General features: G+C 44.4%; 2 protein-coding genes across 7 annotated transcripts in view; both read left to right on the forward strand.

The window, feature by feature from the left end:
• Positions 1-21,660, forward strand: part of mboat2b (membrane bound O-acyltransferase domain containing 2b) — a 26,465-nt gene extending 4,805 nt beyond the window's left edge. The window contains exons 2-13 of the mRNA XM_034527207.1: positions 8,416-8,561; positions 9,609-9,686; positions 10,356-10,451; positions 13,680-13,735; positions 13,812-13,866; positions 13,940-14,123; positions 15,164-15,356; positions 15,519-15,622; positions 15,706-15,770; positions 16,157-16,289; positions 16,590-16,741; positions 17,999-21,660. Coding sequence (XP_034383098.1) covers positions 8,416-8,561; positions 9,609-9,686; positions 10,356-10,451; positions 13,680-13,735; positions 13,812-13,866; positions 13,940-14,123; positions 15,164-15,356; positions 15,519-15,622; positions 15,706-15,770; positions 16,157-16,289; positions 16,590-16,741; positions 17,999-18,170 — 1,434 coding nt within the window. The 3' untranslated portion in view covers positions 18,171-21,660. The remainder of the gene's footprint in view (positions 1-8,415; positions 8,562-9,608; positions 9,687-10,355; positions 10,452-13,679; positions 13,736-13,811; positions 13,867-13,939; positions 14,124-15,163; positions 15,357-15,518; positions 15,623-15,705; positions 15,771-16,156; positions 16,290-16,589; positions 16,742-17,998) is intronic.
• A 4,628-nt stretch (positions 21,661-26,288) lies between these two features.
• Positions 26,289-26,791, forward strand: part of kidins220b (kinase D-interacting substrate 220b) — a 41,900-nt gene continuing 41,397 nt past the window's right edge. For all 6 annotated transcript variants that reach the window (XM_034527175.1, XM_034527177.1, XM_034527178.1 and 3 more), the window contains exon 1: positions 26,289-26,441. The gene's annotated coding sequence lies outside the window, so the exon portion shown is untranslated. The remainder of the gene's footprint in view (positions 26,442-26,791) is intronic.

Below are 26,791 nucleotides of genomic sequence, written 5' to 3' on the forward strand. Positions count from 1 at the left end.
GTACCTCTAGTAATACCAGTATATGTAGTACCAGTAACACCAGTATATGTACCTCTAGTAATACCAGTATATGTACCTCTAGTAATACCAGTATATGTACCTCTAGTAATACCAGTATATGTACCTCTAGTAATACCAGTATATGTACCTCTAGTAATACCAGTATATGTAGTACCAGTAATACCAGTATATGTACCTCTAGTAATACCAGTATATGTACCTCTAGTAATACCAGTATATGTACCTCTAGTAATACCAGTATATGTAGTACCAGTAATACCAGTATATGTACCTCTAGTAATACCAGTATATGTAGTACCAGTAATACCAGTATATGTACCTCTAGTAATACCAGTATATGTAGTACCAGTAACACCAGTATATGTACCTCTAGTAACACCAGTATATGTACCTCTAGTAATACCAGTATATGTACCTCTAGTAATACCAGTATATGTACCTCTAGTAATACCAGTACTTGTATCACCAGTAATACCAGTATATGTACCTCTAGTAATACCAGTATATGTACCTCTAGTAATACCAGTACTTGTATCACCAGTAACACCAGTATATGTACCTCTAGTAATACCAGTACTTGTATCACCAGTAACACCAGTATATGTACCTCTAGTAATACCAGTATATGTACCTCTAGTAATACCAGTACTTGTATCACCAGTAACACCAGTATATGTACCTCTAGTAATACCAGTATATGTACCTCTAGTAATACCAGTATATGTACCTCTAGTAATACCAGTATATGTACCTCTAGTAATACCAGTATATGTACCTCTAGTAATACCAGTATATGTACCTCTAGTAATACCAGTATATGTAGTACCAGTAATACCAGTATATGTACCTCTAGTAATACCAGTATATGTACCTCTAGTAATACCAGTATAGTGTACCTCTAGTAAATACCAGTATAGTGTACCCTCTAGTAATACCAGTATATGTAGCCTCTAGTAATACCAGTATATGTACCTCTAGTAATACCAGTATATGTACCTCTAGTAATACCAGTACTTGTATCACCAGTAACACCAGTATATGTACCTCTAGTAATACCAGTATATGTACTCTAGTATACCAGTACTAGGTACCAGTAATACCAGTATATGTTCACCTCTAGTATATACCAGTACATTGTACTCTAGTAATACCAGTATATGTACCTCTAGTAATACCAGTATATGTATCACCATTAATACCAGTATATGTACCTCTAGTAATACCAGTATATGTACCTCTAGTATACCAGTATATGTCCCTCTAGTAATACCAGTATATGTACCTCTAGTAATACCAGTAATTGTATCACCAGTAATACCAGTATAGTGTACCTCTAGTAATACAGTATATGTACCTCTAGTAATACCAGTACTGTGTATCACTCTAGTAAACCAGTATATGTACCTCTAGTAATACCAGTATATGTAGTACCAGTAATACCAGTATATGTACCTCTACTAATACCAGTATATGTAGCACCAGTAATACCAGTATATGTACCTCTAGTAATACCAGTATATGTACCTCTAGTAATACCAGTATATGTAGTACCAGTAATACCAGTATATGTACCTCTAGTAATACCAGTATATGTAGCACCAGTAATACCAGTATATGTACCTCTAGTAATACCAGTATATGTACCTCTAGTAATACCAGTATATGTAGTACCAGTAATACCAGTATATGTACCTCTAGTAATACCAGTATATGTAGCACCAGTAATACCAGTATATGTACCTCTAGTAATACCAGTATATGTACCTCTAGTAATACCAGTACTTGTATCACCAGTAACACCAGTATATGTACCTCTAGTAATACCAGTATATGTACCTCTAGTAATACCAGTATATGTACCTCTAGTAATACCAGTATATGTACCTCTAGTAATACCAGTACTTGTATCACCAGTAATACCAGTATATGTACCTCTAGTAATACCAGTATATGTTACCTCTAGTAATACCAGTATATGTACCTCTAGTAATACCAGTACTTGTATCACCAGTAACACCAGTATATGTACCTCTAGTAATACCAGTATGTGTACCTCTAGTAATACCAGTATATGTACCTCTAGTAATACCAGTATGTGTACCTCTAGTAATACCCGTATGGTAAGCACCTAGTTAACTTACCAGTATGTTACCTCTAGTAATACCAGTATATGTGTACTCTAGTAACTACCATTATATGTACCTCTTAGTAATACCAGTATGTGTACCCTCTAGTAATACCAGTATATGTACCTCTAGTAATACCAGTATATGTACCTCTAGTAATACCAGTATATGTACCTAGTTACCAGTAATAACCCGTATATGTACCTCTAGTAATACCAGTATATGTATCACAGTAATACCAGTATATGTACCTCTAGTAATACCAGTATATGTACCGTCTAGTAAATACCAGTATATGGTACCTCTAGTAATACCAGTATATGTACCTCTAGTAATACCAGTATATGTAGCACCAGTAATACCAGTATATGTACCTCTAGTAATACCAGTATATGTACCTCTAGTAATACCAGTACTTGTATCACCAGTAATACCAGTATATGTACCTCTAGTAACACCAGTATATGTACCTCTAGTAATACCAGTATGTGTACCTCTAGTAATACCAGTACTATGTATCACTCTAGTAAATACCAGTATATGTACCTCTAGTAATACCAGTACTTGTATCACCAGTAACACCAGTATATGTACCTCTAGTAATACCAGTATATGTACCTCTAGTAATACCAGTACTATGTATCACCAGTAACACCAGTATATGTACCTCTAGTAATACCAGTATATGTACCTCTAGTAATACCAGTATATGTACCTCTAGTAATACCAGTACTTGTACCTCTACGTAATACCAGTATATGTACCTCTAGTAATACCAGTATATGTACCTCTAGTAAATACCAGTATATGTACCTACTAGTAATACCAGTATTGTATCCTCTAGTAATACCAGTATATGTACCTTAGGTAATCCCAGTAGACCATATATGGTACTCTAGTATACCAGTATATGTACCTCTAGTAATACCAGTATATGTACCTCTAGTAATACCAGTATATGTACCTCTAGTAATACCAGTATATGTACTCTAGTAATACCAGTATATGTACCTCTAGTAATACCAGTATATGTACCTCTAGTAATACCAGTATATGTACCTCTAGTAATACCAGTATGTGTACCTCTAGTAATACCAGTATGTGTACCTCTAGTAATACCAGTATGTGTACCTCTAGTAATACCAGTATGTGTACCTCTAGTAATACCAGTATATGTACCTCTAGTAATACCAGTATGTGTACCTCTAGTAATACCAGTATGTGTACCTCTAGTAATACCAGTATATGTACCTCTAGTAATACCAGTATATGTACCTCTAGTAATACCAGTATATGTACCTCTAGTAATACCAGTACTTGTATCACCAGTAACACCAGTATATGTACCTCTAGTAATACCAGTATATGTACCTCTAGTAATACCAGTACTTGTATCACCAGTAACACCAGTATATGTACCTCTAGTAATACCAGTATATGTACCTCTAGTAATACCAGTATATGTACCTCTAGTAATACCAGTACTTGTATCACCAGTAACACCAGTATATGTACCTCTAGTAATACCAGTATATGTACCTCTAGTAATACCAGTACTTGTATCACCAGTAATACCAGTATATGTACCTCTAGTAATACCAGTATATGTACCTCTAGTAATACCAGTATATGTACCTCTAGTAATACCAGTATATGTACCTCTAGTAATACCAGTATATGTACCTCTAGTAATACCAGTACTTGTATCACCAGTAACACCAGTATATGTACCTCTAGTAATACCAGTATATGTACCTCTAGTAATACCAGTACTTGTATCACCAGTAACACCAGTATATGTACCTCTAGTAATACCAGTATATGTACCTCTAGTAATACCAGTATATGTACCTCTAGTAATACCAGTACTTGTATCACCTAGTAACACCAGTATATGTACCTCTAGTAATACCAGTATATGTACCTCTAGTAATACCAGTATATGTACCTCTAGTAATACCAGTATATGTACCTCTAGTAATACCAGTACTTGTATCACCAGTAACACCAGTATATTGTACCTCTAGTAACTACCAGTATATGTACCTCTAGTAATACCAGTACTTGTATCCTCTAGTAACTACCAGTATATGTACCTCTAGTAATACCAGTATATGTACCTCTAGTAATACCAGTATATGTACCTCTAGTAATACCAGTACTTGTATCACCAGTAACACCAGTATATGTACCTCTAGTAATACCATATTGTACCTCTAGTAATACCAGTATTGTACCTCTAGTAATACCAGTATAGTACCTCTAGTAATACCAGTATATGTACCTCTAGTAATACAGTATATACCTCTGTAATCACCAGTATATGTACCTAGTAATACAGTATGTACCTCTAGTAACACCAGTATATGTACCTCTAGTAATACCAGTATAGTACCTCTAGTAATACCAGTATATGTACCTCTAGTAATACCAGTACTTGTATCACCAGTAACTACCAGTATATGTACCTCTAGTAATACCAGTATATGTACCTCTAGTAATACCAGTATATGTATCACTCTAGTAATACCAGTATATGTACCTCTAGTAATACCAGTACTTGTATCACCAGTAACACCAGTATATGTACCTCTAGTAATACCAGTATATGTACCTCTAGTAATACCAGTACTTGTATCACCAGTAACACCAGTATATGTACCTCTAGTAATACCAGTATATGTACCTCTAGTAATACCAGTATATGTACCTCTAGTAATACCAGTATATGTACCTCTAGTAATACCAGTATATGTACCTCTAGTAATACCAGTATATGTACCTCTAGTAATACCAGTATATGTAGTACCAGTAATACCAGTATATGTACCTCTAGTAATACCAGTATATGTACCTCTAGTAATACCAGTATATGTACCTCTAGTAATACCAGTATATGTACCTCTAGTAATACCAGTATATGTACCTCTAGTAATACCAGTATATGTACCTCTAGTAATACCAGTATATGTACCTCTAGTAATACCAGTACTTGTATCACCAGTAACACCAGTATATGTACCTCTAGTAATACCAGTATATGTACCTCTAGTAATACCAGTATATGTACCTCTAGTAATACCAGTACTTGTATCACCAGTAATACCAGTATATGTACCTCTAGTAATACCAGTATATGTACCTCTAGTAATACCAGTATATGTAGTACCAGTAATACCAGTATATGTACCTCTAGTAATACCAGTATATGTACCTCTAGTAATACCAGTATATGTACCTCTAGTAATACCAGTATATGTACCTCTAGTAATACCAGTATATGTAGTACCAGTAATACCAGTATATGTACCTCTAGTAATACCAGTATATGTAGCACCAGTAATACCAGTATATGTACCTCTAGTAATACCAGTATATGTAGTACCAGTAATACCAGTATATGTACCTCTAGTAATACCAGTATATGTAGCACCAGTAATACCAGTATATGTACCTCTAGTAATACCAGTATATGTACCTCTAGTAATACCAGTATATGTAGTACCAGTAATACCAGTATATGTACCTCTAGTAATACCAGTATATGTAGCACCAGTAATACCAGTATATGTACCTCTAGTAATACCAGTATATGTACCTCTAGTAATACCAGTATATGTAGTACCAGTAATACCAGTATATGTACCTCTAGTAATACCAGTATATGTAGCACCAGTAATACCAGTATATGTACCTCTAGTAATACCAGTATATGTACCTCTAGTAATACCAGTACTTGTATCACCAGTAACACCAGTATATGTACCTCTAGTAATACCAGTATATGTACCTCTAGTAATACCAGTATATGTACCTCTAGTAATACCAGTATATGTACCTCTAGTAATACCAGTACTTGTATCACCAGTAATACCAGTATATGTACCTCTAGTAATACCAGTATATGTACCTCTAGTAATACCAGTATATGTACCTCTAGTAATACCAGTACTTGTATCACCAGTAACACCAGTATATGTACCTCTAGTAATACCAGTATGTGTACCTCTAGTAATACCAGTATATGTACCTCTAGTAATACCAGTATGTGTACCTCTAGTAATACCAGTATGTGTACCTCTAGTAATACCAGTATGTGTACCTCTAGTAATACCAGTATGTGTACCTCTAGTAATACCAGTATATGTACCTCTAGTAATACCAGTATGTGTACCTCTAGTAATACCAGTATGTGTACCTCTAGTAATACCAGTATATGTACCTCTAGTAATACCAGTATATGTACCTCTAGTAATACCAGTACTTGTATCACCAGTAATACCAGTATATGTACCTCTAGTAACACCAGTATATGTACCTCTAGTAATACCAGTATATGTACCTCTAGTAATACCAGTATATGTACCTCTAGTAATACCAGTACTTGTATCACCAGTAACACCAGTATATGTACCTCTAGTAATACCAGTATATGTACCTCTAGTAATACCAGTATATGTACCTCTAGTAATACCAGTATATGTACCTCTAGTAATACCAGTACTTGTATCACCAGTAACACCAGTATATGTACCTCTAGTAATACCAGTATATGTACCTCTAGTAATACCAGTACTTGTATCACCAGTAACACCAGTATATGTACCTCTAGTAATACCAGTATATGTACCTCTAGTAATACCAGTATATGTACCTCTAGTAATACCAGTACTTGTATCACCAGTAACACCAGTATATGTACCTCTAGTAATACCAGTATGTGTACCTCTAGTAATACCAGTATATGTACCTCTAGTAATACCAGTATGTGTACCTCTAGTAATACCAGTATGTGTACCTCTAGTAATACCAGTATGTGTACCTCTAGTAATACCAGTATGTGTACCTCTAGTAATACCAGTATATGTACCTCTAGTAATACCAGTATGTGTACCTCTAGTAATACCAGTATGTGTACCTCTAGTAATACCAGTATATGTACCTCTAGTAATACCAGTATATGTACCTCTAGTAATACCAGTATATGTACCTCTAGTAATACCAGTACTTGTATCACCAGTAACACCAGTATATGTACCTCTAGTAATACCAGTATATGTACCTCTAGTAATACCAGTACTTGTATCACCAGTAACACCAGTATATGTACCTCTAGTAATACCAGTATATGTACCTCTAGTAATACCAGTATATGTACCTCTAGTAATACCAGTACTTGTATCACCAGTAACACCAGTATATGTACCTCTAGTAATACCAGTATATGTACCTCTAGTAATACCAGTACTTGTATCACCAGTAATACCAGTATATGTACCTCTAGTAACACCAGTATATGTACCTCTAGTAATACCAGTATATGTACCTCTAGTAATACCAGTATATGTACCTCTAGTAATACCAGTATATGTACCTCTAGTAATACCAGTACTTGTATCACCAGTAACACCAGTATATGTACCTCTAGTAACACCAGTATATGTACCTCTAGTAATACCAGTATATGTACCTCTAGTAATACCAGTATATGTACCTCTAGTAATACCAGTATATGTACCTCTAGTAATACCAGTACTTGTATCACCAGTAACACCAGTATATGTACCTCTAGTAATACCAGTACTTGTATCACCAGTAACACCAGTATATGTACCTCTAGTAATACCAGTATGTGTACCTCTAGTAATACCAGTATGTGTACCTCTAGTAATACCAGTATATGTACCTCTAGTAATACCAGTATATGTACCTCTAGTAATACCAGTACTTGTATCACCAGTAACACCAGTATATGTACCTCTAGTAATACCAGTATATGTACCTCTAGTAATACCAGTATATGTACCTCTAGTAATACCAGTACTTGTATCACCAGTAACACCAGTATATGTACCTCTAGTAATACCAGTATATGTACCTCTAGTAATACCAGTATATGTACCTCTAGTAATACCAGTATATGTACCTCTAGTAATACCAGTACTTGTATCACCAGTAACACCAGTATATGTACCTCTAGTAATACCAGTATATGTACCTCTAGTAATACCAGTACTTGTATCACCAGTAACACCAGTATATGTACCTCTAGTAATACCAGTATATGTACCTCTAGTAATACCAGTATATGTACCTCTAGTAATACCAGTACTTGTATCACCAGTAACACCAGTATATGTACCTCTAGTAATACCAGTATATGTACCTCTAGTAATACCAGTATATGTACCTCTAGTAATACCAGTACTTGTATCACCAGTAACACCAGTATAACGGTGTGTTTTGCGCCCCCCGCTCTGCCTCACAGGTGAACTTCGTGGTGTGTCAGCTGTGCGCTCTGCTGTCGGCCTTCTGGTTCCGCCTCTTCCTCCATCCCAGTACGACCAGTCCCTTCATCAGACACGTGGTGGCCACTCTACTGGGACTCTACTTCGCCCTCTTCTGCTTCGGCTGGTGAGACCACACTGTGTTTAGAGGTACTATGTGGTGAAGTACACGAGTATTCTGGTACTGAGACCACACTGTGTTTAGAGGTACTATGTGGTGAAGTACACGAGTATTCTGGTACTGAGACCACACTGTGTTTAGAGGTACTATGTGGTGAAGTACACGAGTATTCTGGTACTGAGACCACACTGTGTTTAGAGGTACTATGTGGTGAAGTACACGAGTATTCTGGTACTGAGACCACACTGTGTTTAGAGGTACTATGTGGTGAAGTACACGAGTATTCTGGTACTGAGACCACACTGTGTTTAGAGGTACTATGTGGTGAAGTACACGAGTATTCTGGTACTGAGACCACACTGTGTTTAGAGGTACTATGTGGTGAAGTACACAAGTATTCTGGTACTGAGACCACACTGTGTTTAGAGGTACTATGTGGTGAAGTACACGAGTATTCTGATACTGCCACCCTGTACAAATACTCTGTAGTTACTACAAATACAGTTCAAGGTACTTGTACTTGTTGTATTATACTTTACTATATCTCATACATGTTGGTACATGTTGTACTTTTACTGCACTACATTTATCTGACAGCTTTAGATTAGATAGTATTATTGTTATTATTAGTATTGTTGTTATGATTATTATTATTTATTATTATTATTATTATTAATATAGTCATTAAAATGAGCTGCAACATTATAATTACAATGAATGCATCAGTAGTATATATATATACATATATATATACATATATGTATATATATATACATATATGTATATGTATATATATATACATATATATATATATATATATATACATATATGTATATATATATATATGTATATATATATATATATATATATACATATATATGATCTGTATATATATATACACATAATATATATGTATATATATATATACGTATATATATACATATATATTATGTGTATATATATATATATATACGTATATACATATATATATATATTCTGTCCCTTTGGTATTTACGTGTCTTTAGAAGCTGACGTTGGACTTCCTGTGTTCAGGTACGCGCTTCACTTCCTGCTTCAGAGCGGACTCACCTACGGCATCATGATCCTCACCGGAGTCGAGCACATGCACAAGTGAGCTGCTGGTCTTATGTGGGCCGGAGGTTCACCAGGAACCCAGGCCGCTGTGTGGAGGATCAGGTCTGCATGCTTTCTACCACATCTCATGGCCTTCTTCAGGATGGAGCTGCCCAGTTGTCATGGAGATGGGCTATTATGGGGTTCAAAGATGCTACACTGAGTCCTGGTCCGTGACCTTTGACCCTGGTGCTCCACTGAGTCCTGGTCCGTGACCTTTGACCGTGGTCCTCCACTGAGTCCTGGTCCGTGACCTTTGACCGTGGTCCTCCACTGAGTCCTGGTCCGTGACCTTTGACCGTGGTCCTCCACTGAGTCCTGGTCCGTGACCTTTGACCCTGGTCCTCCACTGAGTCCTGGTCTGTGATCTTGACCCTGGTCCTCCACTGAGTCCTGGTCTGTGATCTTGACCCTGGTCCTCCACTGAGTCCTGGTCTGTGATCTTGACCCTGGTCCTCCACTGAGTCCTGGTCTGTGATCTTGACCCTGGTCCTCCACTGAGTCCTGGTCTGTGATCTTGACCCTGGTCCTCCACTGAGTCCTGATCCATAACCAGGGTCTTGCTCAGGGGCTCCTCAGTGGTGGTATTGAGGAACCTTCAGTGTTGTTGTGGCTGCAGTGGGCTGTGCAGCCTGTAGGGGGCGCTAACAGCTCTGTGTGTTTCAGGTACTGCCTCCTGGTGGCCATCAGCTACCTGAGTCTGTGTCAGATCACTCGAGTGTACGTCTTCGACTACGGGATGTACTCTGCTGACTTCACAGGGTGAGAGCATTCACAGCTCGTGTCCTCGTTCCTCGTGTCCTCGTTCCTCATGTCCTCGTGTCCTCGTACCTCATTCCTCATGTCCTTGTGTCCTTGTGTCCTCGTACCTCGTTCCTCATGTCCTTGTGTCCTTGTGTCCTCGTACCTCGTTCCTCATGTCCTTGTGTCCTTGTGTCCTCGTACCTCGTTCCTCATGTCCTTGTGTCCTCGTACCTCGTTCCTCATGTCCTTGTGTCCTCGTACCTCGTTCCTCATGTCCTTGTGTCCTCGTACCTCGTTCCTCATGTCCTTGTGTCCTCGTTCCTCATGTCCTTGTGTCCTCGTACCTCGTTCCTCATGTCCTTGTGTCCTCATGTCCTCGTACCTCGTTCCTCATGTCCTTGTGTACTCGTACCTCGTTCCTCATGTCCTTGTGTCCTCGTACCTCGTTCCTCATGTCCTCGTCCCTCGTGTCCTCGTCCCTCATGTCCTTGTGTCCTCGTACCTCGTTCCTCGTGTCCTCGTCCCTCGTGTCCTCGTCCCTCGTGTCCTCGTCCCTCATGTCCTCATGTCCTCGTACCTCGTTCCTCATGTCCTCGTCCCTCGTGTCCTCATCCCTCATGTCCTTGTGTCCTCGTACCTCGTTCCTCATGTCCTCGTCCCTCGTGTCCTCATCCCTCATGTCCTTGTGTCCTCGTACCTCGTTCCTCATGTCCTCGTCCCTCGTGTCCTCGTCCCTCATGTCCTTGTGTCCTCGTACCTCGTTCCTCGTACCTCGTTCCTCGTACCTCGTACCTCGTTCCTTGTGTCCTCGTTCCTTGTGTCCTCGTGTCTCGTGTCCTCGTCCCTCATGTCCTTGTGTCCTCGTTCCTCATGTCCTCGTCCCTCGTGTCCTCGTCCCTTGTGTCCTTGTGTCCTCGTACCTCGTTCCTCATGTCCTTGTGTCCTCGTCCTTACTGTCCCCTCGTGTCCTCATATCCTCGTTCCTTGTGTCTTTGCGTCCTTGTCCCTTGTGTCCTCGTGTCCTTGTGTCCTCGACCCTCGTGTCCCCGTCCCTCGTGTCCTCGTCCCTCGTGTCCCCGTTCCCTGTGTCCCCGTCCCTCGTGTCCTTGTGTCCTTGTGTCCTCGTTCCTTGTGTCCTTGTTTCTTGTGTCCTCGTTCCTCGTGTCCTTGTGTCCTCGACCCTCGTGTCCCCGTTCCTTGTGTCCTCGTGTCTCGTGTCCCCGTCCCTCGTGTCCTCGTCCCTCGTGTCCCCGTCCCTCGTGTCCCCGTCCCTCGTGTCCCCGTTCCTCGTTCCTTGTGTCCTCGTTCCTTGTGTCCTCGTGTCTCGTGTCCTCGACCCTCGTGTCCCCGTCCCTCGTGTCCCCGTTCCTCGTCCCTCGTGTCCCCGTCCCTCGTGTCCTCGACCCTCGTGTCCTCGTTCCTTGTGTCCTTGTTTCTTGTGTCCTCGTTCCTTGTGTCCTTGTGTCCTCGACCCTCGTGTCCCCGTTCCTTGTGTCCTCGTTCCTTGTGTCCTCGTGTCTCGTGTCCTCGACCCTCGTGTCCCCATCCCTAGTGTCCCCGTCCCTCGTGTCCTTGTTCCTCGTGTCCCCGTCCCTCGTGTCCTTGTTCCTCGTGTCCTCGTCCCTCGTGTCCCCGTTCCTCGTTCCTTGTGTCCTCGTTCCTTGTGTCCTCGACCCTCGTGTCCCCGTCCCTCGTGTCCCCGTCCCTCGTGTCCTTGTCCTCGTTCCTTGTGTCCTCGTTCCTCGTGTCCTTGTTTCTTGTGTCCTCGTTCCTCGTGTCCTTGTGTCCTCGACCCTCGTGTCCCCGTTCCTTGTGTCCTCGTTCCTTGTGTCCTTGTGTCTCGTGTCCCCGTCCCTCGTGTCCTCGTCCCTCGTGTCCTCGTCCCTCGTGTCCTCGTCCCTTGTGTCCTCGTTCCTTGTGTCCTTGTTTCTTGTGTCCTTGTGTCCTCGACCCTCGTGTCCTTGTGTCCTCGTTCCTTGTGTTCTCGTTCCTTGTGTCCTCGTTTCTTGTGTCCTCTTTTCTTGTGTCCTCGTGTCCTTGTGTCCTCGACCCTCGTGTCCCCGTCCCTCGTGTCCTCGTCCCTCGTGTCCCCGTTCCCTGTGTCCCCGTCCCTCGTGTCCTTGTGTCCTTGTGTCCTCGTTCCTTGTGTCCTTGTTTCTTGTGTCCTCGTTCCTCGTGTCCTTGTGTCCTCGTGTCTCGTGTCCCCGTCCCTCGTGTCCCCGTCCCTCGTGTCCCCGTTCCTCGTTCCTTGTGTCCTTGTGTCCTCGACCCTCGTGTCCCCGTTCCTTGTGTCCTCGTTCCTTGTGTCCTCGTGTCTCGTGTCCTCGACCCTCGTGTCCCCGTCCCTCGTGTCCCCGTTCCTCGTCCCTCGTGTCCCCGTCCCTCGTGTCCTCGACCCTCGTGTCCTCGTTCCTTGTGTCCTTGTTTCTTGTGTCCTCGTTCCTTGTGTCCTTGTGTCCTCGACCCTCGTGTCCCCGTTCCTTGTGTCCTCGTTCCTTGTGTCCTCGTGTCTCGTGTCCTCGACCCTCGTGTCCCCATCCCTAGTGTCCCCGTCCCTCGTGTCCTTGTTCCTCGTGTCCTCGTCCCTCGTGTCCCCGTTCCTCGTTCCTTGTGTCCTCGACCCTCGTGTCCCCGTCCCTCGTGTCCCCGTCCCTCGTGTCCTTGTCCTCGTTCCTTGTGTCCTCGTCCCTCGTGTCCCCGTCCCTCGTGTCCCTGTTCCTCGTGTCCCCGTCCCTAGTGTCCCCGTCCCTCGTGTCCCTGTTCCTTGTGTCCCCGTCCCTCGTGTCCCCGTCCCTCGTGTCCTCGTTCCTTGTGTCCTCGTTCCTTGTGTCCCCGTCCCTCGTGTCCCCGTCCCTCGTGTCCCTGTTCCTCGTGTCCCCGTCCCTAGTGTCCCCGCCCCTCGTGTCCCTGTTCCTTGTGTCCCCGTCCCTCGTGTCCCTGTTCCTCGTGTCCCCGTCCCTCGTGTCCCTGTTCCTCGTGTCCCTGTTCCTTGTGTCCCCGTCCCTCGTGTCCCCGTCCCTTGTGTCCTCGTTCCTTGTGTCCCCGTCCCTTGTGTCCCCGTCCCTCGTGTCCCTGTTCCTCGTTCCTTGTGTCCTCGTCCCTCGTGTCCCCGTTCCTCGTTCCTTGTGTCCTCGTCCCTCGTGTCCCCGTTCCTCGTTCCTTGTGTCCTCGTTCCTCGTGTCCTCGTGTCTCGTGTCCTCGTGTCCTCGTTCCTCTCCTCACTACCTCCCTGTGTTCTCTCTGCAGCCCCATGATGGTGATCACTCAGAAGATCACCAGCCTGGCCTTTGAGATCCACGACGGTGAGGTTCTGCGGCTCAGAGCTGTTGGAGGTTCCTCTCACCGCTTGTATTCATATGTTTGTGTTTCCCTCACCAGGGATGGCGAGGAAGGAGGAGCATCTGACCCCGGGTCAGAAGATCTTGGCCATAAGGTCAGTTGTTTCTAGCCCCAGGGCTACGCTCCCAGTGGAGCAGCCAGAGCCTTACTGGTCTGTGTGTCCACAGGAGGATGCCCAGTCTGCTGGAGTACTTCAGCTACAACTGCAACTTCATGGGGATCCTGGCCGGACCCACCTGCTCCTACAACGACTACATCGCCTTCATCGAGGGAGATCCCCGCCGCCACCGAGACCAGCAGGCGGACAGGAAGTCCAACGGCAAGCTGAGGCCGAGCGAGCCCTCGCCAAACGTACGACACATGACCACGCGACCACGTGACCGAGTGACCACGCGACCATGTGACCGAGTGACCACGTGACCGAGTGACCGAGTGACCACGCGACCATGTGACCGAGTGACCACGCGACCACGTGACCGAGTGACCACGCGACCATGTGACCGAGTGACCACGCGACCACGTGACCGAGTGACCACGCGACCGAGTGACCACGCGACCACGCGACCACGCGACCGAGTGACCACGCGATCACGCGACCACGCGACCGAGTGACCACGCGACCACGTGACCGAGTGACCACGCGACCGAGTGACCACGCGACCACGCGACCGAGTGACCACGCGATCACGCGACCACGCGACCGAGTGACCACGCGACCACGTGACCGAGTGACCACGCGACCACGCGACCGAGTGACCACGCGACCACGCGACCGAGTGACCACGCGACCACGCGACCGAGTGACCACGCGATCACGCGACCACGCGACCGAGTGACCACGCGACCACGTGACCACGCGACCACGCGACCGAGTGACCACGCGACCACGCGACCGAGTGACCACGCGACCACGTGACCGAGTGACCACGCGACCACGCGACCGAGTGACCGCGCGATCGCGCGACCGCGCGACCGAGTGACCGCGCGACCGCGTGACCGAGTGACCACGCGACCACGCGACCGAGTGACCACGCGATCACGCGACCACGCGACCGAGTGACCACGCGATCACGCGACCGAGTGACCGCGCGACCGAGTGACCACGTGACCACGCGACCACGCGACCACGCGACCACGCGACCACGCGACCACGCGATCACGCGACCACGCGACCACGCGACCACGCGACCACGCGACCACGCGATCACGTGACCACGCGACCACGTGACCACGTGACCACGTACCTGAGGTTTCATTTGATGACTTCTTCAGTTCTCCAGTTTCCTGTGTGGTTGTAGACCGAGCCGGTTTCTTCATAGTCCAGAGCAGCAGAACCCAGGTCTGCGTTCCCTTGAGGAAACTAAGAGGAGAACCACTGTGTGTCTCCTCAGACGGAAGTCGTCCGTAAAGTGGCCACCTCCTTCTTCTGCCTCCTGGTCTTTCTGTTGGTGTGTAAAGTTTTCCCCGTGGAGCGAAACATCGACGACGACTTCATCGCCAACACGCCGTTCTACGCTCAGGTGGTCTACCTGTACCTGTCCATGCTGACCACCAGACCCAAGTACTACTTTGTCTGGACGCTCGGTAGGGGTTTGACACCTTTCTTCTGCATGTAAACTGGAATACTGCTTGTTGTGAGTAGGGCACTGTGTGCCAATGAGGCACATTCACCTCTGAACAGCCTGAATGGATGTAACCCTCAGACTGTCTCACCTTCTTCTTCTTCTAATCTCTCTTTAACTTCAGCTGACGCCATCAACAACGCCGCCGGCTTCGGCTTCAACGGCTACGACAGCGACGGCTCTCCCCGCTGGGACCTCATCTCCAACCTGAGGATCCTGAACATCGAGGTCTGGACCCGCCGCATCTGCTGAAGCTGCTCTTGTGGACCTTCTTCTGTTAAACTCTGGATTCTTCTCTGTTTTTATTTCAGTTAGCAACCAGCTTCAAAGTTTTCCTCGACAACTGGAACATTCAGACCGCTCACTGGCTCAAAAGGTTCTTACTGTGTTCTTCATCGTATTCATCTACAGGAGAACTTCCCCTTTTTGAGCGATTTTTGGAGCGTTTCAGATCTCCACTAGAATTTAAAATAAAGAAGGTGGTTGGAACAAACTGTTTGAGTTTTTTTAAATGGAGACAATAGAGTTTAATTTCAAACTATAAGACACGCCCCATAATGGCTGAGGACCAGCCCACGAGGAACAAACTGTATCAGAAGAGTTTTTATTCAAAGCATGAAGAACCAGTTTTATCACTTAGTCACATAAGTCTCCAAAATAAACCTGTGCTGCCACCTGCTGGTGGATTTGTAACATCTACAGCACATCAAACTCATTCAACATGGTTATCTCACAATATGACCTCTGACCTCTGGTTGACAGGGTGTGTTACGAGCGATGTCCCTACCACCCGACGGCGGCCACCTTCATCCTGTCTGCCATGTGGCACGGAGCTTATCCGGGCTACTACCTCACCTTCCTCACTGGCATTGTCATCACGCTGGCTGCTAGAGCGGTGAGCTGTCCCTGCTAACTATTAGCTTTTATCTTGTAATCCTACAGACCAGCTGTTAGCTTTTAGCTTGTAATCATACTAACTAGATGTTATCTTGTAATCCTGCTAACTAGATGTTATCTTGTAATCCTGCTAACTAGATGTTAGCTTGTAATCCTGCTAGCTAGATGTTATCTTGTAATCCTGCTAACTAGATGTTAGCTTGTAATCCTGCTAGCTGACTGTTGGCTGTTAGTTTGTAATCCTGCTAGAATGTTAGCTGATGATGAGCCCACTAACTGAAACGTTTTATTCTCTCAGGTCCGACACAACGTCCGGCCACACTTCCTGCAGTCACCCACCCACAAACTGGTCTATGATGTCATCACGTGGGCAGCCACTCAGATCGCCATCTGCTACACAGTGGTGCCTTTTGTCCTTCTGTCTGTCGGCCCATCCATCAAGTTCTACAGGTCAGTCAGCCAGTTTAACCCAGGTTTAACATGTAGCCAGTCAGGTTTAACATGTAGCCAGTGAGGTTTAACTCAGGTTTACCATGGAGCCACTCAGGTTTAACTCAGGTTTACCATGGAGCCAGTCAGGTTTAACATGTAGCCAGTGAGGTTTAACTCAGGTTTACCATGGAGCCACTCAGGTTTAACTCAGGTTTACCATGGAGCCAGTCAGGTTTAACATGTAGCCAGTGAGGTTTAACTCAGGTTTACCATGGAGCCAGTCAGGTTTAACTCAGGTTTAATTTTGAGCCGGTCAGATTTAACATGTAGCCTGTGAGGTTTAACTCAGGTTTACCATGGAGCCAGTCAGGTTTAACATGTAGCCAGTGAGGTTTAACTCAGGTTTAACATGTAGCCAGTGAGGTTTAACTCAGGTTTACCATGGAGCCAGTCAGGTTTAACATGTAGCCAGTGAGGTTTAACTCAGGTTTAACATGTAGCCCGTGAGGTTTAACTCAGGTTTAACATGTAGCCAGTGAGGTTTAACTCAGGTTTAACATGTAGCCCGTGAGGTTTAACTCAGGTTTACCATGGAGCCAGTCAGGTTTAACATGTAGCCAGTGAGGTTTAACTCAGGTATAACATGTAGCCCGTGAGGTTTAACTCAGGTTTAACATGTAGCCTGTGAGGTTTAACTCAGGTTCAACATGTAGCCCGTGAGGTTTAACTCAGGTTTAACATGTAGCCAGTGAGGTTTAACTCAGGTTCAACATGTAGCCCGTGAGGTTTAACTCAGGTTTACCATGGAGCCAGTCAGGTTTAACATGTAGCCAGTGAGGTTTAACTCAGGTTTAACATGTAGCCAGTGAGGTTTAACATGTAGCCCGTGAGGTTTAACTCAGGTTTACCATGGAGCCAGTCAGGTTCAACTCAGGTTCAACATGTAGCCAGTCAGGTTTAACTCAGGTTTACCATGGAGCCAGTCAGGTTCAACTCAGGTTCAACATGTAGCCAGTCAGGTTTAACTCAGGTTTAATTTTGAGCCGGTCCGACACTACGGCTGCAGAAACACAGAGCGCTTCCCTGTTATCGATAGGCTTGATCAGCATTGTGTGAACATTAATTTATTGATATGTAAAAGTTTCTTAAAGCCGCAGTAAATCCAGCACACAACCACAAACACACCTCAACACCGGGTCACTATTCAGAGTAACACACTGGCTCCCTTCAGCTGTTTGGTGGTGTGACTTCTTCACCTGCTCCCTCCTCCCTCAGGTCCTGGTGCTTCAGCCTCCACATCGGCTGCGTTCTGCTGGCCGTGGCGCTGCCAGTCAAACCGAGACATCTCCGCCTCAAAGACCAGCAGAAGAACCTTCTCCAGGAGCCGGTCCAGCACCACCCAGAGGCTACAGATAGCAACTGCAGCCAGAAAGAAAAGAACACATGAGACAGAGGACAAAGAACAATCATGTACAACATTTTATTTCCATAAACTTGTATAGAAAGAAGAGGAGGTGAACCACATCAAACGGACCTTCCTCCCGTCTCGGTACTGAAAACCGATGGTCATGACAGCGAGTTAAAATACGGTATTATTTGGATTCACAGGACGTGAATTTTTTGAAGGTCTGTGTTGTTTGACTGCCGGGACTCAAACAGAAGATCATTTTTTTGGGCCAAGTGGCACGTTCAGGTTAATGTGCAACGATGCAAGATAGGGTATATATACGTATATATTTATATATACATATATGTGTATATATGTATGTATATATATATGTATGTGTATATATATATGTATGTATATATATATGTATGTATATATATATATATATATATATATATATATATATATATATATATATATATATATATATATATATACATATGGTGTAACTTCACATGGAGCAGCTGACCTGAAGCGTCATGGCCGCCTCGCAGTGTTGAACTGACTCGGTGTTCTCCGGTCAGAAAGCTGCTGATGAATGAAAGGAGGAAGAGATGAAAAGACAAAGACGAAAATGGCCGAACGAACGATTTAAGAAGAATGTGAATGAGAAGAAAAGTCCAGTAAATGAGTGGATGGAGAGACGAGTGCATTAAACAAGTCAATGAATGAACAGAGAATCTCCACCATATTCCTCTCATCGTGTTATGATCTATTAAAACACAACTTCACAGTATTCATAGGATTATAGTTTGGAGAAAGTGCCAATGATTATTCCACTCAGTCGCCTTAGTTGTTCTGTCTTTTACAAGAAAAAGAAAAGTGCTGCTTAGCAAGATATTAACTCTTTGTTGACGTGAGCGGCGAGGAGGGCGTTGTGTTTACATTTGTAGATGTCACGTTTTTGTCAAGTTGTTATTTATGTAATTCAAAGACTTGTGTTTTGATGTAAGATGTGATGCAGTTTGAAGAAGATGAAAACGCCTCTTAGGGAATGAGCTCAAATACAGATTAGCTTTCTCTGAAATAAAAGTATCCCATAACAGCAGGAAGTGAACCTGACATCTTTATCTGTTGGGTCCATGAAGGGGTTAGCTTTAGTTCAGGTTAGCTTAAGATCAAGTTAGCTTTAGTTCAGGTTAGCTTAAGATCAAGTTAGCTTTGGTTCAGGTTTGCGTTGGTTCAGGTTAGGTTTGGATCCGGTTAGCTTTGGTTCAGGTTAGTGTTGGTTCAGGTTAGGTTTGGATCCGGTTAGCTTTGGTTCAGGTTAGCGTTGGTTCAAGTTAGCTGTGGTTCAGTTTAGCGTTGGTTCAGGTTAGCGTGGAATCAGATTAGCTTTGGTTCAGGTTAGCGTTGGTACAGGTTAGCTTTGGTTCAGGTTAGCTAACGGTTCAATTGAGCTGGTTTATTGTCGCCAATGCCTCAGTGTCGCGGCTAACACTGGTTTAGGATTTAGGGCGAACTGAAGGCTCAGACTAGGCTCATCTGGTGAGTTTAAAGCTCAACAAACTGGTCCAGGTTAGCTAACCGCTCCGTTTAGAAGCTCAAACTGGTTGGCGCACTTTAATGGTTTAATTTAAGAGATATAATGGTTTAGATCCGGCCAGCTAACAGTGCAGTTCAGCTCAAGGTTTACTTCAGAGGCCGAACATTGGATGTATACTAAGAACCAACTGGACCCAAAGATGGCGCCTATTCAGTCCATCTGGCACAAACGCCTGAACATAGTTTTTAGCTTCCCGGTTTACTTTCACTTCCTGTTCATGTGTGCGGTCGTGTTTCTCAAATGGCTCACAGGCTTTACAGTATTATAACGCTTTTCTGTGTATCTCTGTATTCTATAAAACCTCCATTGATAAAAAAAATCACAATAGAGTCATAATTGACCTTGTTTATGGTTCGAGGTGTTTTATGGTGGAAATGCTTTTATTGTAATAACGTGAGTGGCCAAAATATGAAGCAAGGCTTCTTATCCAGTTCTTATTATACATCCATGGTTTCAACAGCTTGCTTTAGCTGTGCTAACCGCGTAGTGAAAAAACCAACCACGCCACAACAGCGTGGTATGGCTAATGGGCAGTTTAGCCATGTTAGCATGGTTATGTAGCCCAGATTAGCTGACACTTAATGAGCTAAACCAACTGATTCGGCACGCAAATGGTTATGATTCAGCTTGGCTGATGGTTCAGTGTAGAAGCTGAACCGGTGAGATAACCGTTCAGTGTAGAAGCTGAACCGGTGAGCTAACCGTTCAGTGTAGAAGCTGAACCGGTGAGCTAAGGGGACAGTGTAGAACCGGTGAGCTAAGGGGACAGTGTAGAAGCTGAACCAGTGAGCTAACCGTTCAGTGTAGAAGCTGAACCAGTGAGCTAAGGGGACAGTGTAGAAGCTGAACCAGTGAGCTAAGGGGACAGTGTAGAACCGGTGAGCTAAGGGGACAGTGTAGAACCAGTGAGCTAAGGGGACAGTGTAGAAGCTGAACCAGTGAGCTAACCGTTCAGTGTAGAAGCTGAACCGGTGAGCTAAGGGGACAGTGTAGAACCGGTGAGCTAAGGGGACAGTGTAGAACCAGTGAGCTAAGGGGACAGTGTAGAAGCTGAACCAGTGAGCTAAGGGGACAGTGTAGAAGCTGAACCAGTGAGCTAACCGTTCAGTGTAGAAGCTGAACCGGTGAGCTAAGGGGACAGTGTAGAACCGGTGAGCTAAGGGGACAGTGTAGAACCGGTGAGCTAAGGGGACAGTGTAGAACCAGTGAGCTAAGGGGACAGTGTAGAACCGGTGAGCTAAGGGGACAGTGTAGAACCAGTGAGCTAAGGGGACAGTGTAGAACCGGTGAGCTAAGGGGACAGTGTAGAACCAGTGAGCTAAGGGGACAGTGTAGAACCAGTGAGCTAAGGGGACAGTGTAGAAGCTGAACCAGTGAGCTAAGGGGACAGTGTAGAAGCTGAACCAGTGAGCTAAGGGGACAGTGTAGAACCAGTGAGCTAAGGGGACAGTGTAGAAGCTGAACCAGTGAGCTAAGGGGACAGTGTAGAAGCTGAACCAGTGAGCTAAGGGGACAGTGTAGAAGCTGAACCAGTGAGCTAAGGGGACAGTGTAGAAGCTGAACCAGTGAGCTAAGGGGACAGTGTGGTTCAGTTCAGAACGGTTCAGACTAGCTTGAGGTTTGGGTTTGAACACCATTGATGTTAAAATGAATGAATGCTTCTGTAGCTCCTCCCCGTCTTAAGCTCCATGAGGTGTTTCATTGTTCAGTTGGTGAGAGGACAGCAGACTTTGGAATCAGTATGTTTTTCACCACCAACTCATTTATGTCTTTTTGTCTCTTTGGGCAAAACCAGGAAAGCAGATTCGTTAACGTTCCCCTATGTTTTAAAACGAGTGGCGTCACGAGAGCCGGAGGATGCCGTGACGTTTCCGATGAGCATCGAGGCTTCGGCGAATGTTTGAGGCGATTCACAAAGATGAACGCTCTACCTGTCGGTTCGATATGGACAACATGTTTGTTTGTTTTTTGTAAATGATGTGATTAAACCTTGGATTTTTTTGACACCTGACATGAAGTGAGTGTTGGTGATGTTTGTAGATTATCAGACGGCCAGAAGGTGATTAGTAACAGGAAGATAAGGCCGCTCCTTCCTTCTGACCTTAGAACTCTAATAAACCGACAGAGAAGCAGGCCAACACAGAGAGATTATATTAGAATTAAAAAAGAACACATACCGAACTGAAATAAAAGTGATTTCATGTTCGAGCCCTGAACAGTGAGGACGCCCCTAAATAGACGGACTGATCAGCTCCTTTGACGCAAACATGAACTAAATATGAAACTGGTGCGAAGTTTGTCACCAGATAATCTGACATTTTACAAGATAAGATAAAAACATAGTGACGACATTTCATTCTGTGTATTGTCATGAAAACAGCAACACCTTCAAAATAATATACAGCACGGTCTTCTTATTGGTTAATATAGTGAAGTTAATAAAACAAATTGCAGTATGCCTTTAAATGTACCAACATTCATAATTAATTCAACAATTAAATACATGAATTAAAAGAATATATAATATATTACTCACCACCTACTAAGCCCTAAACAACATGGCCCCTCCCTACCTTTCAGACCTCCTCCCCCTCCAAGCCCCAACCCATTGTCTCAGGTCTGGGGGTGCAAACACTCTAAAGACCTTCAGGACCAAGAGCCGGACCTGGGGTGACCTCGCCTAACCCTGCACCCTACCCTCCACTACATGACTCACTCCTGCACCCTACCCTCCACTACATGATTCACTCCTGTACCCTACCCTCCACTACATGATTCACTCCTGCACCCTACCCTCCACTACATGATTCACTCCTGTACCCTACCCTCCACTACATGATTCACTCCTATACCCTACCCTCCACTACATGACTCACTCCTGCACCCTACCCTCCACTACATGATTCACTCCTATACCCTCCACTACATGACTCACTCCTGCACCCTACCCTCCACTACATGATTCACTCCTATACCCTCCACTACATGATTCACTCCTATACCCTCCACTACATGACTCACTCCTATACCCTCCACTACATGACTCACTCCTGCACCCTACCCTCCACTACATGATTCACTCCTATACCCTCCACTACATGATTCACTCCTATACCCTCCACTACATGACTCACTCCTATACCCTACCCTCCACTACATGATTCACTCCTGTACCCTCCACTACATGATTCACTCCTGTACCCTCCACTACATGATTCACTCCTATACCCTACCCTCCACTACATGATTCACTCCTATACCCTCCACTACATGATTCACTCCTATACCCTCCACTACATGATTCACTCCTGTACCCTACCCTCCACTACATGATTCACTCCTATACCCTCCACTACATGATTCACTCCTATACCCTACCCTCCACTACATGATTCACTCCTATACCCTACCCTCCACTACATGATTCACTCCTATACCCTACCCTCCACTACATGATTCACTCCTATACCCTCCACTACATGATTCACTCCTATACCCTCCACTACATGATTCACTCCTATACCCTCCACTACATGACTCACTCCTATACCCTCCACTACATGATTCACTCCTATACCCTCCACTACATGACTCACTCCTATACCCTCCACTACATGATTCACTCCTATACCCTCCACTACATGATTCACTCCTATACCCTCCACTACATGACTCACTCCTATACCCTCCACTACATGATTCACTCCTATACCCTCCACTACATGATTCACTCCTATACCCTCCACTACATGACTCACTCCTATACCCTACCCTCCACTACATGATTCACTCCTATACCCTCCACTACATGATTCACTCCTATACCCTCCACTACATGACTCACTCCTATACCCTCCACTACATGATTCACTCCTATACCCTCCACTACATGACTCACTCCTATACCCTCCACTACATGATTCACTCCTATACCCTCCACTACATGACTCACTCCTATACCCTCCACTACATGATTCACTCCTATACCCTCCACTACATGATTCACTCCTATACCCTCCACTACATGACTCACTCCTATACCCTACCCTCCACTACATGATTCACTCCTATACCCTACCCTCCACTACATGATTCACTCCTATACCCTACCCTCCACTACATGATTCACTCCTATACCCTCCACTACATGATTCACTCCTATACCCTCCACTACATGATTCACTCCTATACCCTCCACTACATGACTCACTCCTATACCCTCCACTACATGACTCACTCCTATACCCTACCCTCCACTACATGACTCACTCCTATACCCTCCACTACATGACTCACTCCTATACCCTACCCTCCACTACATGATTCACTCCTATACCCTACCCTCCACTACATGATTCACTCCTATACCCTCCACTACATGACTCACTCCTATACCCTACCCTCCACTACATGATTCACTCCTGTACCCTACCCTCCACTACATGATTCACTCCTATACCCTCCACTACATGATTCACTCCTATACCCTACCCTCCACTACATGATTCACTTCTATACCCTACCCTCCACTACATGATTCACTCCTATACCCTCCACTACATGACTCACTCCTATACCCTCCACTACATGATTCACTCCTATACCCTCCACTACATGATTCACTCCTATACCCTCCACTACATGACTCACTCCTATACCCTACCCTCCACTACATGATTCACTCCTATACCCTACCCTCCACTACATGATTCACTCCTATACCCTCCACTACATGACTCACTCCTATACCCTCCACTACATGATTCACTCCTATACCCTCCACTACATGATTCACTCCTATACCCTCCACTACATGACTCACTCCTATACCCTACCCTCCACTACATGACTCACTCCTATACCCTACCCTCCACTACATGATTCACTCCTATACCCTCCACTACATGATTCACTCCTATACCCTACCCTCCACTACATGATTCACTCCTATACCCTACCCTCCACTACATGATTCACTTCTATACCCTCCACTACATGATTCACTTCTATACCCTACCCTCCACTACATGATTCACTCCTATACCCTCCACTACATGATTCACTCCTATACCCTCCACTACATGATTCACTCCTATACCCTCCACTACATGATTCACTCCTATACCCTCCACTACATGATTCACTCCTATACCCTACCCTCCACTACATGATTCACTCCTATACCCTCCACTACATGATTCACTCCTATACCCTCCACTACATGATTCACTCCTATACCCTCCACTACATGATTCACTCCTATACCCTCCACTACATGATTCACTCCTATACCCTCCACTACATGATTCACTTCTATACCCTACCCTCCACTACATGATTCACTCCTATACCCTCCACTACATGATTCACTCCTATACCCTCCACTACATGATTCACTCCTATACCCTCCACTACATGATTCACTCCTATACCCTCCACTACATGATTCACTCCTATACCCTCCACTACATGATTCACTCCTATACCCTCCACTACATGACTCACTCCTATACCCTACCCTCCACTACATGATTCACTTCTATACCCTACCCTCCACTACATGATTCACTCCTATACCCTACCCTCCACTACATGATTCACTTCTATACCCTACCCTCCACTACATGATTCACTCCTATACCCTACCCTCCACTACATGATTCACTTCTATACCCTACCCTCCACTACATGATTCACTCCTATACCCTCCACTACATGATTCACTCCTATACCCTCCACTACATGACTCACTCCTATACCCTACCCTCCACTACATGATTCACTCCTATACCCTACCCTCCACTACATGATTCACTCCTATACCCTCCACTACATGATTCACTCCTATACCCTCCACTACATGATTCACTCCTATACCCTCCACTACATGACTCACTCCTATACCCTACCCTCCACTACATGATTCACTTCTATACCCTACCCTCCACTACATGATTCACTCCTATACCCTCCACTACATGACTCACTCCTATACCCTACCCTCCACTACATGATTCACTTCTATACCCTACCCTCCACTACATGATTCACTCCTATACCCTCCACTACATGACTCATTCTGCATAGCTTCTCCAGTTTTTTCCTTTTGACCTAAAATGTTGTTTGTTTGTTGTTTGCTCTTTGTATTTCTATTTAGTTTAATTATGTGTGTTTATGCCTTATGTACAGTGTCTTTGAGTGTCTAGAAAAGCGTTCAATCAATTTGAAGTATTATTATTAATAAATGAATGCATTTTAAATAAATACAAATGAATGCACACATAAATGAATAAATGGAAAATGTAAATAGGAAAGTAAATTCATTGGGGAATTGATTAAAAGGTGAATAAATAAAAAAACTAATAAAAACAGGACTTTCAATTAATGTCATATTTGATTATTTTTAGCCCCGCACATATATTTATGTGTCGAGTCGTTTGAAGCTTCCGTCCTCCACAGTAAAGCTCGTTGGATTCTCCAGTCGCGGTCACCGCATCTTCTTTTATTTTGGTAGCACACAGCGGAAGTGCGGGTGTCGCGTCTCGCGCTTGACTCCGCCTCCTGGTTGTTGTTCTGGTCAAGATGGCCGCCGTTGTTCTGGATGGAGAATGAGCCGCTGCTGTCATCCCAACACAGGCCGACCCAACGCACGCTAACCCCGCCCCAAAACAACCCGACCGGACCGGAGCGGCACCGCGAGACCCGAACCTGGTTCTGCCGTGAAGGTAAAGGTTGTTTTCCTTTCAGCATCCTCTCGCGTCATCGATCCGCGTTTGATTGACAGATTAAATCGATCAGGAACGTTTGATTAGTGTGAAAAATACATTCTGAATTAAAGGATTAGTGTGTAGAAAATAAATGTGTTATAACACTGCAGCCCCCTTAATAACGTCCTGGGCTCATTGAAGGTTATTAAGGTGACTGCAGTGTTATAACACATGTACTGACACCAGCTATTGTTGTAATTACATGTGAATGTTTATGAAAAACAGGGCGTCGCCTCATTGCGATGTAATAACAATAATAATAATAATAAGGTTATTAAAGGAATTCATCTGTGTGGGCATATCAAGGA

Source organism: Cyclopterus lumpus, chromosome 24, assembly GCF_009769545.1.
Source record: "Cyclopterus lumpus isolate fCycLum1 chromosome 24, fCycLum1.pri, whole genome shotgun sequence".
NCBI lineage: Eukaryota > Metazoa > Chordata > Actinopteri > Perciformes > Cyclopteridae > Cyclopterus > Cyclopterus lumpus.